General features: G+C 40.9%; 1 protein-coding gene across 10 annotated transcripts in view; it reads right to left on the reverse strand.

Annotated features, from left to right (window-relative positions):
* Positions 1-5,059: 5,059 nt before the first annotated feature.
* The window catches only part of chl1a (cell adhesion molecule L1-like a), a 48,500-nt gene continuing 40,579 nt past the window's right edge, over positions 5,060-12,980 (reverse strand). For 6 of the 10 annotated variants that reach the window (XM_026153857.1, XM_026153856.1, XM_026153858.1 and 3 more), the window contains 3 exons: positions 12,599-12,775; positions 11,547-11,619; positions 5,060-5,881 (listed from right to left, as the gene is read on the reverse strand). In XM_026153857.1, coding sequence (XP_026009642.1) covers positions 5,668-5,881; positions 11,547-11,619; positions 12,599-12,775 — 464 coding nt within the window. In that variant the 3' untranslated portion in view covers positions 5,060-5,667. Of the gene's footprint in view, positions 5,882-11,293; positions 11,364-11,546; positions 11,620-12,598; positions 12,776-12,980 lie in introns of all 10 variants that reach the window. The other 4 variants (XM_026153859.1, XM_026153867.1, XM_026153863.1 and 1 more) reach the window with 2 other exon arrangements.

A 12,980-nucleotide genomic window follows, 5' to 3' on the forward strand; every position in this document is an offset into this window, starting at 1 on the left:
TTTCTTCACTCATTTATTCAGGATTTTCTTTTAATTTTCCTCCACCATCAGCAAGTTGTTTTAGCACTGTTGCTAAAGCTTGTTTTCAAGTACAATATGTGACATTACTTTAAATTAGCAAGGCGAACCTAATGCACCCACAGAAACATTTCCCCAGTTAGACACAGTATTAATGAAGTTCATCTGTAACTGTGTTTTGGGCTCAAAGAAAAGTACTTACACCTGTCTTTCGTGCATCTTTCCACAATTCAGTCTGTGCTCATTAGATTTATTGTCGCAACCAGAGACCAAATGCAAGCAGCAGACTTAAAATGTGATGGGTAGGTGGCAGTCAGGTCAGGTCGACATGGGATTGAGGAAAATTTGCACAGTCATTAGCAACACATCTGGAAAAACACATTTGCCAGACAACAGTCACTGCCTCCATCAAAATAGTTAAGAAAAATAAATGCTACAGCTCCTCCAGTGAGACGGTAATGTCCCCACGACTCATCACTTCTTTATCATAGTTATTACACCACAGGGATCTTCACTGACCCACTTACATCTCATCGTTCAAACTTTAAGCCCAATAACGTTTATTATGAGATTGCTTTTTTCTTTTTCCTTTTCTTTTTTGAGACATTTAAAGACTTCCATGTTAGTGGTCCAGTTAAATTACTTGACATGTACAACAGGATCAAAAGCCCTAATGCATCTTACGCGGCCCCGGTGTGTTATGCAAATAGAAGTGTTTTAATGAAGGCATCATGAATAATTCAGGAGTGGTGTTCCACAACAAATACACCACAGGAGCAAATTCTCAGGAAAAAAAAAAAGGATTGCTTTGGAAAAATAAAAAGTGAAGTATCTCTGGCTTTCGCTTCATATCCACAACTGCTCATCACTTTCTTATTAACAAATGTCAGCAAATGGAAATAACTCATTTAACTGCTTTGTAAAGTGCAACACATGCACTCGCTGCATCCACTCAATTTTTCTCTCGCTGCCACCTGCCTTTTTGAGCATTAATTTTAAAAAAATGAATGTAAGGGCAAAGCTTCAGACTCAATTTGTCTTTTCGCAGTGTTGCTTGTATAATACCAGAGTGTGATTACTGCCTGCAAAGCAAAGAAAAGAGGGACGCTCTCCAAGCGAACTGAATGATTATTAACAAGCTGCTGGCGTCCTAAATATAACACCAAAAACATCAACATTCAAACAAGAACAAATTTTTAAAAAAGACACGTTTGTTTTACCTGTGCTAGTTAACGGCTTGGCTTAGCTGGACAACACATGCTTCAACCATGTGACGTGGCTGTGTCACATGGTTCCAGCAGGCTATTGTGTACGGATTGTCTTTGATGCCAAGTTGTTGCCTTGACAGCCCTGAGCTAAGCAAGAAAGGTGAGAATTATTCTCCACCCACACAGCACTTAGAAGTCTCTTATCTAATACTCCAGCAGTAATCAAGATGAAATCCTTCTCTGGATCAAACTCAGGACATGTTGACCTAAAATGACCGGGGCCGCGTTCTTTAATTTCAAATTCCGCTTCGTCATGCTTCGTTTTTTTTTTTAATGTGTTTTCATTATCTAAACGACAGCCAGCGTGAGCATCATTTTCTGCATCTCCACCCACTGCCACTTCGCTGTCGCTCACAGTGATGCGGACGCACCGCAAATGAATATCTCAATGTCCACTATGACCTGTGCAGATGTCTCCGCCAAAGCGCCCCCCTGGTCAGTGACATAGCCAGGCTGACTTTGTAATCATATTACTAATGCATGTCTCATTAGTTTGTGCCAAGGCTGAGTGTCTCTGCTTCCTCCTGCTCTTCTCATCCTCTCTCTCTCTCTCTCTCTCTCTCTCACACACACACACACACACACACACACACACACACACACACACACACACACACACACACACACACACACACAAAACCACACACAACCATCTAGTCAATTGCTGGCTGGCATTTGAGAGTGTCTGGGCTTGCATCTAAAGCAGTTTACTGGGGAAATAATAGCCCTCTAAATGGATTCTCTGTATGCAGAATCATCCCATTCTATTTGAATTCTGGTGAGACAAATTAAATTTTGCCAGGTGAGTCTTGCACCATGTTGAGACGACAAAAGAATGAGAGGCAGGGGAGGAAAAGCTAAATTAGACGAGAGTTCTGGGTGTGACTGTGACAGATCTTGTTTGAGATATCGATGCATTTAGATTTGATTTATTTTCGTTCTTTCAAAAGTGAAATCAATAGAAGGTATGCGTTAGGAAACTTAATGAAAGACTGAGAGAGAGACAGACAAAATGCATCTTCAACTATTCCCATTAGTTTCTTGAAAGCGTGTCGAAACGATGACTTGCTCCACAGCTGTTCTTTTTGTCTCCTGTTAGTTTGCATTGGATTTTGGTAAAACAGTAAGCATCCCACATCCTCCTTAAAAAAAAATTCCGACCTGGGGAAGGCCATTACAGAAAATATTACGCTGTCATTTGTCATGAGCTGCCTATCTTAGCTACTTTTCTCCCCCTGCACTGTTGCTGAAAGATGCTTGAGTGAAAGTAATGTTGCCAAGGAACCTTCAACGCTCGCCCACCTTTCTTTACTTTTAACCATTTTCTCAAGCAAACCTCTCACAGATTGAACATGCAAACTTTTATGTGTTGCTTTAAATAGGTCCGACTGGATCTAATGCTGAGTTAACTCCTGATATTGATCCCATGGAAAAAGCTTTAAGTGCATTCCTTCAAAACAAAAAAGATCTTCCTTAAGAGCATCTTCAGAAACAACTGTCACTACTGCCCTTTCCATGAACCACACAGCGTTCAATATTGATGAGATCATTCTTTTTCACTTGGTTTTTGTAGCATAACTGCAATATGTGGCACCCCGAGAAAACGACTTGTTTTCGCACAGCATCCTGTCCTTGCAGCGTCAGTCGGTTTAAAGTTGGTACCATGCCGAGGCAAACACACAGCATGCATGAGCATACTATCAATTTCCTCCCACCAGGCAGTTTCCAAGGCACTTGGCCTAAATATCAACTCCAGTCAAATCGACTGAAAGGGAGTGATCTGCTTCGGGCTGTGATCTATAAGTTTGTGTGTGAGTGTGCTGCACTCTCCAGTGATAACAACAGCAAAATGCTTTACAACAAGTACTGGCAGTCCTTTGAACGAGGATTTGAATGATACTAACGGCCTGACCTGTAATCGTTCCAAAACAGAGCTAACATAACTTTATTTGCAAGGGTCACTTATAGGTCCTCAAAATAGATTTAGTAAAGCCCAAAAAAAAGGAAAAAAAAGCTGGCTGTGTGACACTCGGAAGAGCTTTGACTAGAATAATCTTCTGTTGTTGTTTAGAGGCTTTAACGTTTCACTGAGAAAGCAATTTTAAAACGGATGAGGGCGTAATCCCTGACAATACTGGGATTATCTCTTTAAATGACCTTTATCTTGCCATGAGCATAGAGTGCTTTTCAACTCCACTATCCCAAGTCTGGTTTGATTACAACATGAATGCCTCTTTAAAATCACAAGGCTGTGGACAGGCTATATAGCTGCATGGAACCTGTGCATTCAAAAGGAAAGATAAGGGCATCAGGTGTATTTCAGAGATATGGAACAAGCCAAGTGGAACGCTGCTCCAAAATAATAATAATAATAGAAAAGTTTACTAAATGCTCAGATCGTGACTTACAAAAATGTGTAACTACTACCCATCTCGCTGTCTTGTGAATTTTAAACTCACATTTGAAGCTGTTGATTTTTTTTTTAGTTACTTATTTTTTGATTTTGAAACAAACAAATATGGTAAATACAGAAGAAAGCTGTTGGCTGTTTTTTTTTTTTTTTTTTTTTTTTGAACAGCTCAAAAATAACAGAGTGAAGCAGAGGGGTAGCTGGGCTGAGTGATTTAAAGAGGCTCCCACCAAATGACAGATTAGTCGATCATCTCCCGTCTTCGTTAGTTGGAATTTCTGCCTCATCAAAGGTGCAACATTTTCCCCTCAGAACTTGAAGGGAAGTGCAAGTATCGCTTTGGTTCAGATAATTGGAGCCTTGGGACCTGGTACAGTAATGGGAAAGAGATTGACTAAAAAGTTGACTATATTTCACAACTTGTGTTGTTTTTAAGTCTAAGGCTCTCTTTATTATCCACTGTTCTTTTCTCATGTTCTTTAGTACGTGTGCAAATGTTTGTCTTTAATATATTTGAAATAGTTGCAGTTCTATAAGTATAGGTATGTAAGTGATATGCTTTCCACAAGGATCTCCTTTAGTTTTCAAATGGTCTTTGTACCTTAAGAGGGTTCAAAGGTTAATCTTGCACCTAAAAACGAGCATCTAACCAAAGAAACCTTTAGCACTGCTGTATCCCAGTTTTCTTAGTTCTGCTTATCGAATAGGTCAAATTTCAACTTTGAGTTATATTCCTAATGAATATTTTAGCAACATGCATTATGCATGTGGCGATTTGCAGCACGTACTGCAGAGATAACGGGAAAAATATTGTGGGGATTTAGAGTGTGTTTGACCTTTCATAAAGTCGAGCTTAATTCAGCCGTGAGTGTATCATTTTTCAGTGTTGCTTTGTGAACGAAATTTCACAAAGAATGGGTTTCCATCATGTATTTCCATCCCTCGTCCAATGAGAGGACATCTCTCTTCAACTTCAACGGGATTTTTTCTAAGTTGCCAAAAATGAACTGATGCTGATGAGTCACCAAGTGGAAAAAGAAGAGAACGTACCCGACATTAAGAATTTGACAGGAAAAAAAAAGTCTTGCTTCCCGGTAATTCTTCGAGGATGTAGAGTGATTCATCCTGTTATATCCTGGATATTTAAGGCACATAACTGAAAAAGTCCCAAAAAATTACAAATAGGTTTATGACAAATTGTTGTGAGTGCTGAGGGCTTGAGGTGAAACCTTTTTTTTTTTTTCATGATTGCACTCCACTGCAAATGCAAGAAGATAACTCATCTGTCTTTCTAAAAACTAATAAATGCTGCTGAAACATTTGTCTGTTTGATATGTAAAAGCAAGAAAGCACACGTTTGATATATTGACACAAAAAGAACATCAACATTTTGATTATAAAAAAATTACAAATGATCAACTTTGACATTTGCATATTAACAACCAAACTGTACAGTAAAAGAACAGTATTGTAATCATAAGAGTGATTCTGTCTTCAATAAATATGACACCCTGCGTTGAACTATACGGCATGAATATGTAAACATGCTGCAAACACATAAGCATATCTACTGTATGTGTTAGTTTCATCTGCTGTGTAAAAAAATGTTTTGACGTTTAAATGCACACTTACTCTGTGGAAAGTGATTTATCTTATGCCTTTGTTACAGTAAAAAACAAAAAAAAATTAACAATGTAGATGTAAAACTGTGGCTGAAAGGTTAAAAACACTTCATCATTAATAAAATTATCAAACTTTAAAATCTTACATACAGGATGTACAAAAACACACTTTCCCCCCTTTTTTCTTACCATTAAAGGCTGTGGGCAAAACTTCTACCCGCTTTTTTTTTTTTTGCTTGAGTCAGTTCCCTTATTTGGGTGTTTGAGCTTTACTGAATGTTGGGAATCTGAATGAAAAAGTATCCTGAAAGGATCTCAAGTAGAAGTCAGTTCAGTTGGAGCTCGGCTTTTATACGTTCACAAGACTGGGTCCGTTGGGCTCGCTAACAGAGCCTCTATGCCTGTGTCCAGAGTACTCCCCAATAAATGAGCCGTCCTCATTGAACTCTCTTCCACCGTCTGCATAGTCGCCTAGGGTGTATCTGCTGACACTGTCCCCAGTTGCATCATCTCCTTTCAGGGAACACAGGCTACCGCCCTTCAGTGGCTTTTCATCGCTGTCGCTGTCATTAAGAAGAACAGAGAAGGATGGCTGAGGTCAGCGGTGCAGTGGGTAAAATAAACTCGTGGTATAGCACATCAAACAGTTTTGAGCGCAAAACATGTCGCCTTAAGAGGCCGTCTTTGACACGAGCACACTGCACACTATGTATTTCACACGAAATTAAAAGCTACACACACAAACACCAGCAAACAGAGAATAATCAGCACATATAGCCTGCCAAATACTTGCTAAGAGAAACACGGGCTCATGAAGCAAGTTCTTATGGTTTCAATACATCACTAGAGGCAGTAGGCAGGGGTGGATCCAGCGGCTGCACAGCAGGAAAGGGAGCACAAGGGAGGCAGGAACGGGTTGGTACAATCACTTCACTAATTGCTAATTGCCAGGGCTTCAGGACCGAAGGCAATTTCAAATCTCTTTAGAGCCAGCAATGGAAATTGCCAGAGAGCAGTGAGAAAGAAGCCGAGAGGGAGGTGTGTGTGTGTATTTGTGTATTGGGGTGGAGGGCGGAGTGGAGGGTAAAGGCTGAGAAAGGGAGAAGGAAGAGAGGAGTGGAGGTGGGGCATATGCAATCCCAGACAAACAGCCTGTCATTCGTAGTATTCCCATGGGCCCACACTCCGGCTGAGGAGATTAGATGCCAATTTAAGGCTGGGCGACTGGCCAACTTGCAGGTGTCTTGCTACAAGACGTGGGGGTCACCTCAAAGCACTGAGGATATTTTTCCTCCCTGTCTTTCTTTTCAAATTCCCTAAACGATCAGTGTTTGGCAACACCTCTATCCCTCTCTCACGCGCGCGCCCGCTCTCTCTCTCTTTGTATTCATAACACAGAGCGTCTGCGTTGCTCAGGTGGCACATGCATGATAGCGCCATTTGAGGCATATTGCAGTTGACACCTGTGTCAAACAAAAGCTCAACATTTTGAGCAGGATTTTAGCACAGAGACCCGGTTCAAGCTGAGATTTTAAAATGGCTCTCCTTCGCAGGGATTTTTTAATAACCAATCTTATCTGCCCGTTTTCATGAGGCCGTTTACAATGCAAGCCACATAAGGTCCACATTTCAGCTCTTATCAAACCTTCTTTCTCTGACGACTCTAGAGTGCTGCAGATAAGTGGCTGTTATCTAAGAGCAGTGGAATGCCACCGCCGCTGCAGCCCGCCCACAGTGACTTTGAATGCCATGATAAAATGGGGCTGAGTGCTTTTGAGCCCCTCACTCAAAAGCTACAGGTGGAAAGGGGGGGGGGGGGGGGGGGGGGGGGGGGAGGTAATTAAATTTGTCTTCCTGTTGACCTATGTTGACTTGGTTTTTTTGGGGTTGGGTAGAGTGGGGGCAGCAAAACTTCAGGTGCAAGGTGTATTTTTCCCGATCGTGAAGCTGAAGTTGTTTGTATTCTAGTTTCAAGGTGTCTGGAGAAATAACTTCCCTGCATCTGCTGCCTTCTCCCAAATTGCACATAAAAATATGAGCAGTATGAGAACATGAGAGCTTTCACCAGGCTAGGAAGGGGAAAAAAAGAAAAAGAAACACATAAACCGGCTGAGGAAAAAATTGCATCACACGCTTGGCTAACGGCCTGCTCCAGCCATGACACCTGCTGTTCTTGCAGTGGACAGAGGGGCAAAGCAATAGAGGGCTGTCTACAAAGAGAAATCATCTGAAGCATAATTACCACTTGTCAGCTCCCCAGACACGTGGCATACCGGTGGGTGGTCTATTGCCTTTAGAGATTCAAAGGGCACTACAGAGCCCTGAATCCAGCTCTAAAGCCAGGAAAACAACATCATAGTAAGGCTAAGGGCACTCTGGGGGACAGTAGTCAGAACAGACTCATGAAACTAACCATGAGAAGCATTCTAAACAGATAGTTGCAGCAAAGCATCTGCACTGGCTCACAAACAAACACCAGGGTTTCTCCTGCCCTGCGAGCTCCGAAATAAAGTTTGTCAGAAAGAAATTCAATATCACAGCATTCTCCGTTTTTTGCCAGTTCTTCACATGTGGAAAAAAAGAAAAAAGAAAACTTGGGCACATTCTTGAGACTTTCTCTACCATTTCATCAACCTTGCAGAAAATAGTACTTTACCAAAAGGATGCCTGGAAGTCTTGCAGCACCTATGCAGAATCGTAGCCACCACTTCATTTTTTCTTTTTTTTTAAAGCATGCAGCCCTAAATGAATACATGTAACCTATATTGAGCCAATTAATGCATAATACAGTCGCAAAACTACTAGAAATGAGTCACTCAGAGGGTGTGGACACAGTTATTTCTTGCTTGCCCTCACTGTGTGAGCGTTTCTCTTTCAGAATACAAAATCTTCAGAGTACAGAATCACACAAATGTGATTTATTAAAGTTTGTGGCTAGCAGTTTACTGCACGTTGCACCATTTCTTATCTGGCAGCTGATTTGGCTGCGATAGTTGCTGCTAAGAGTGTTAATTTATTTGGAAAGTCAGGGGGAGAAGTTATGAGAATGAGCATATAAATAGGACTGGTGGATGGCCCAAAGCTGTGAGTGCTGTGCCAAAGCTTTGGCTCTGTCCTCTACCACTTCACCGTGATTATTTGGAGCTGTGCCCCAACATATTTGTGGTCGTCAGTAATACTGCTACTTTGATTCAACAGAGCAGAACTTCATGTGGAGCATCAGGAGGAGAACAGCTGTCCAGGAAAAAAAAAAGAAATTTAATTAAATTTTAAAAACGCATATGTGCCAGGTACCTTTACAACTGTTTATACTGACCCTGTAATAGAGGTGACGTGTCCACTGCATACCTTGTCTCTTGCCCTATGATGGCCAAGAAAGGCCCCAGTCTCCCATGAACTGGATAGCAGGTGAACCAGGGCTGTTAAACATAAGGCCCGGGAGCCAGAATCGGCCCACCAAAGTCTCCAATCCAGCATGTTAAAGAGCTTTAGAAAATGTGAAGGAGTGCATAGATTTAGCACTTTTAAGTATATTTTTTACAGTTTTAAGTTTTACAGTGTTTCCTGACAAAGACTGCTCCCTTACACCAAACACTAACAGATAAACACTGAAATAACAGGGACGTTCTTGTTTTCCTACTATTACAGTAAAATGAATTTTTACTCGTTTTTATAATGAATTTTCTGTGAATTAATGAAAACTTTATATTTTATAATTTTTATAATTACAGGCCAGCTGTGGAAATGGAGTAACATAGTTTTCTGTAAATTTACACATTTATCATAAGTGGGTCCCATATGTGGCGCACGTTGTAAATTGAGTTTGACAGCACTGGGTTAAAAATAAATAAATGGATGGATAGTATCAAAAATGTCTCTAGATGCTCAGACCTGGAGCAGGTTAGAATATGTCCTTGTAATTTTAACTGTAATCTTACAGAAAGTGATTGTTCCCACAGCTGGCTGAGAGTAAGATTCCTTGATTTGACTTAATAAATAGCTGCAGCTTCACACGGCATGCACGAAAAAACAAAAAACAAAACAGGGATGCCTACTCTGGATAAACACTCCGACTGAGCGATTGGATTTACCAAGAGAACAGCTGCCACAGCCTCTGAGACCCCACAGGCGTTTCCCCTTGCTCCAGAACGAACAGCTTTCTCAGGAAACGCATGGATGGCATTTTTTCTTAGTCAATTTCTTGCTCTATCATCAGGTCCGCTCATTTTTGACCTGCTAATTTACACGTCTCTTGCTAATTTGTTTTCATTACTGAAACGAACCGACTGCATCTGTTCATTTAGTAGATTTCCTGCAACACTTTTCACTCCCATTGGCACTTTTTATCACAATTGCGACATCAAGCAAATCTGAGCCACAAAGTAACTGTGGTCCGTAATACAAAAACAGGGTCATGGACACTGGACAATCCATTCTTTCCTGTTTAACAGAATTACAGTCTTGGCAAGAAGCACAGGAACGCAATTGGCAGCAACCACACAATTGTGAGTAATCATGTTCTGAATAATACGATGACGAGAAGAATCAAAGCAGGCAGAAGAGGCTATTTTAGGTGCTTTCTGCACAAACAAACACACCATTGTCACACAGTTGCCGCAATGCTGTCAAGCAAAATAGGATTCGCTCGATTCCCCAAAATTATCACCGTAGCAGCTAAACAATGCAAACAATGGAAATTCAACAGCTATTATAAAGTACAACAGCTGCCTGCCTCGGGCTCAAAGGCCTGGTTTTTCACCGTATATTTTCCATCAGCAATTATCGTGTATCCAGAATCTGTGCGTGTGCAGTAGGAGCTTCCTCTTTTTTAAAACTACTTAAAATTATTTAAGTAAATCTGCATCTATTAAGTTCCCAAGTAAGCTGAGGCACTACAGACAGGAACTAGTTATGTTTCAATATCCTTTATTATCCCTAAAGTCATCTTTCCATGTTAAAGTTTGCTAAACTATTTTATATATACATATGAGCAAGCACTTGGCAACAGTGGGAAGGAAGAACTCCCTTTAAACAGGAAGAACTATTAGTGGGTCTAAGACTTAAAGCTAAACTGAAATTAAAACTTCCTTTTGTAAAAACAAGAAGCATGAAAGAGAACAAGACTTGCAAACTAAACGAGCTTCCTGTTTCTAAGTGGAATCCAGTCTTAACAGTATGGCGTGTCTTTCACTATGCGGCCGACTGCAAATGTCTAACTTTTTACGCAACACAACTGTATTTGAAAGGAGAACTTTGTCAGTAACACAGGCTCATGTCAGTAGTGTGAGACTGCAGTGAAATCACAGTTTAATTGTTGTCTAGATTTACCAAAAAAAAAACCAGTTTAAATAGCTGGTATCAGAGCTGTTGTCTGAAAAAGATCTTTTAAAGACTGATCATATCTATAAATCTTTTCTCTGTTGGATTTTGAAGCCATGCAAATGCCAAGTAAACAAATGCATTTCGAGGTTTGTTGATGCCTCCAGCCTGCCCCAGCTGCAGTCAAGGGTGTTTGTTAACTTTTTACCTGAGAATTTTCATAAGGGAGGGCAAAAACTATGGACATTAGAAGTCTATGGAATAATTGTAATATTTAGACCTTTTGACTAAAATTTGCAGCATTTATCTCAAAGAAATATATGCAGTAAGTTGCGTTACATAGAATGACAGCAAGTTAAAAAAAAAAAAAACACACCAATAAAACACTCAAACGCACACACAAAAGGAGGCAAGCAGTGCACAAATATCCCCCCCCCCCCCCCCCCCCCCCCAAAAAAATATTAATGTCTATATAAAAGCATACACAGACTAGCACACAAATGGCCTACTGATGCCTAAAGCAACTACGTGACTTAAGCACTTTGCAGAACAGACACATGCACGTCATCAGGAGTAAAAGAACATAATTCCAACTAAAAGGGAACAAAGCTTGTGCTGTGTGTTAACCACTACTTTTAACTACACCGTGTGATTACCTAGCCCATTAAATGACGAGAGCACTGGCTTCTAGGTTCATCCTGGTAAAGCTCATGAATGCGTGGTTTGCTTTTAGGTTGGGAGGGAAAGACATCACAGTGATACATGACAAAAAAATTATTTTTCAGCCAGAAAACATTTAACATATGCACAACATATTAATTACAGCATAGTGATTTTTGAGATAATAAAAAATAGATATTTCTCATCAATCTTTGGTACTGCAGCGTGCAGAAAAGGGGTATAGCTCACCTGTAGTCACAGAAGGTGTCATCATTCATTTTCTGTGACTCCGTGTCAGAGTGGGGCTCTTCCTTTTCTTTCACTGCAGAGAGGGCAAGACAGGCACTTCAGCACCATTGTTAGTGCAGCACTTTCACACAAAGATGCAATCACATTTTACTCGTGTGTGCATCCATAAGTCTCCAGATTCAGATTTATTTTAGAAGATCTTGTCTTTACCATCCTACAAAGGGAAAATAACTCAAACAGCAGTATTTCTGGAAACTGCAGAAATGTCAAAACTGGACATATCCATATCTAAGCTTAAAAGATCCACTTAGCGATACGCAATCTCAACACTGTAAGATTAGAAATTGAGAAGTCACGACCAAAAGCATCTGAGAACAGCTAAATCTGTGTAAACATTACATTAAGTCTTTACATGGAAACCCTCTCTTCTGCGTGTCTAGCACAAAGTGCTAGATGTCAGCTCTTTGTGCAAACAACACTTTGAAAAGACCAGTTGCGTTTGAGAAAGCTAAAAGAGGGGTTCCTTGAAAAGAACTGGATGGGCAAAAGGGGGGAATCCAAAGGAGCTGATGAAAAATTCAGTACTTTTTGTCTACAGCTACAGCAGGCAAAGAAGTGGAGTAGGCAGAAGATGGGGAAGCATAAAGGTTCAGAGGAAAGAAACAGAGTGAACAGACACTTTGCAGGCAGGCCCATTGTGAGACTGAATTTGACTCTGATACATGGCAGCACAATAGTGAGATGGAAGAGCTCGGAAGGTCTCCTCAGGTGAGCAGTGGAGAGGAGTGCAACAAAGGCAGCTGATTCCCGCTTGTCTGTCTTGACAAGTATGAAATCAGCGGTACTAAGACAACTAACACGGCCGCACCAATTGTTTGCAGCTTGTAGCTGCTGTGCAAAGGTGACCCACATGCATAAACAGGTTTGAGCTCAGGGTTGAGGCCCAAGTTATAAAAAAAAGCATCATCCTGATAAATTGGTAGTAGTTTTAGGATTTCAATTTTAGCTCAAAATGACTTAGGGGACTCAACCCTGGCTAAGGACTAACTGACCTTTTTCCATGGCGAGATTTTCTTGTCGCTGTGGCGATGGCGTACCTGCATACTTGCCACCTTTGTTTTTCCGCAGAAAGCAGGCAATGACCACAACAAGGGTGAGCAGTGCCACAGCGCACATGGTCCCAATCATCCAGCCGTGGGTTGAAAAGCTGCTCTCCTGACTTGCAGCACCTGAAAACAAGTGAAAGAGAGCTCAAGAACCAGCTTTACACACCGACTCTATTAGGTGGGCCCAACCACTCGAGCACTCTTAAACAACTTGATCTTTGATTGAAAAAAAAAATGTGATGAGCTCAGGTTTGATGTCACACTGACTCTTTACTCAGATGTTAGACAGGAAGAAGACAAAAGCAAATGTGCATGGATTCATAAGAAA

Source organism: Astatotilapia calliptera, chromosome 20, assembly GCF_900246225.1.
Source record: "Astatotilapia calliptera chromosome 20, fAstCal1.2, whole genome shotgun sequence".
NCBI lineage: Eukaryota > Metazoa > Chordata > Actinopteri > Cichliformes > Cichlidae > Astatotilapia > Astatotilapia calliptera.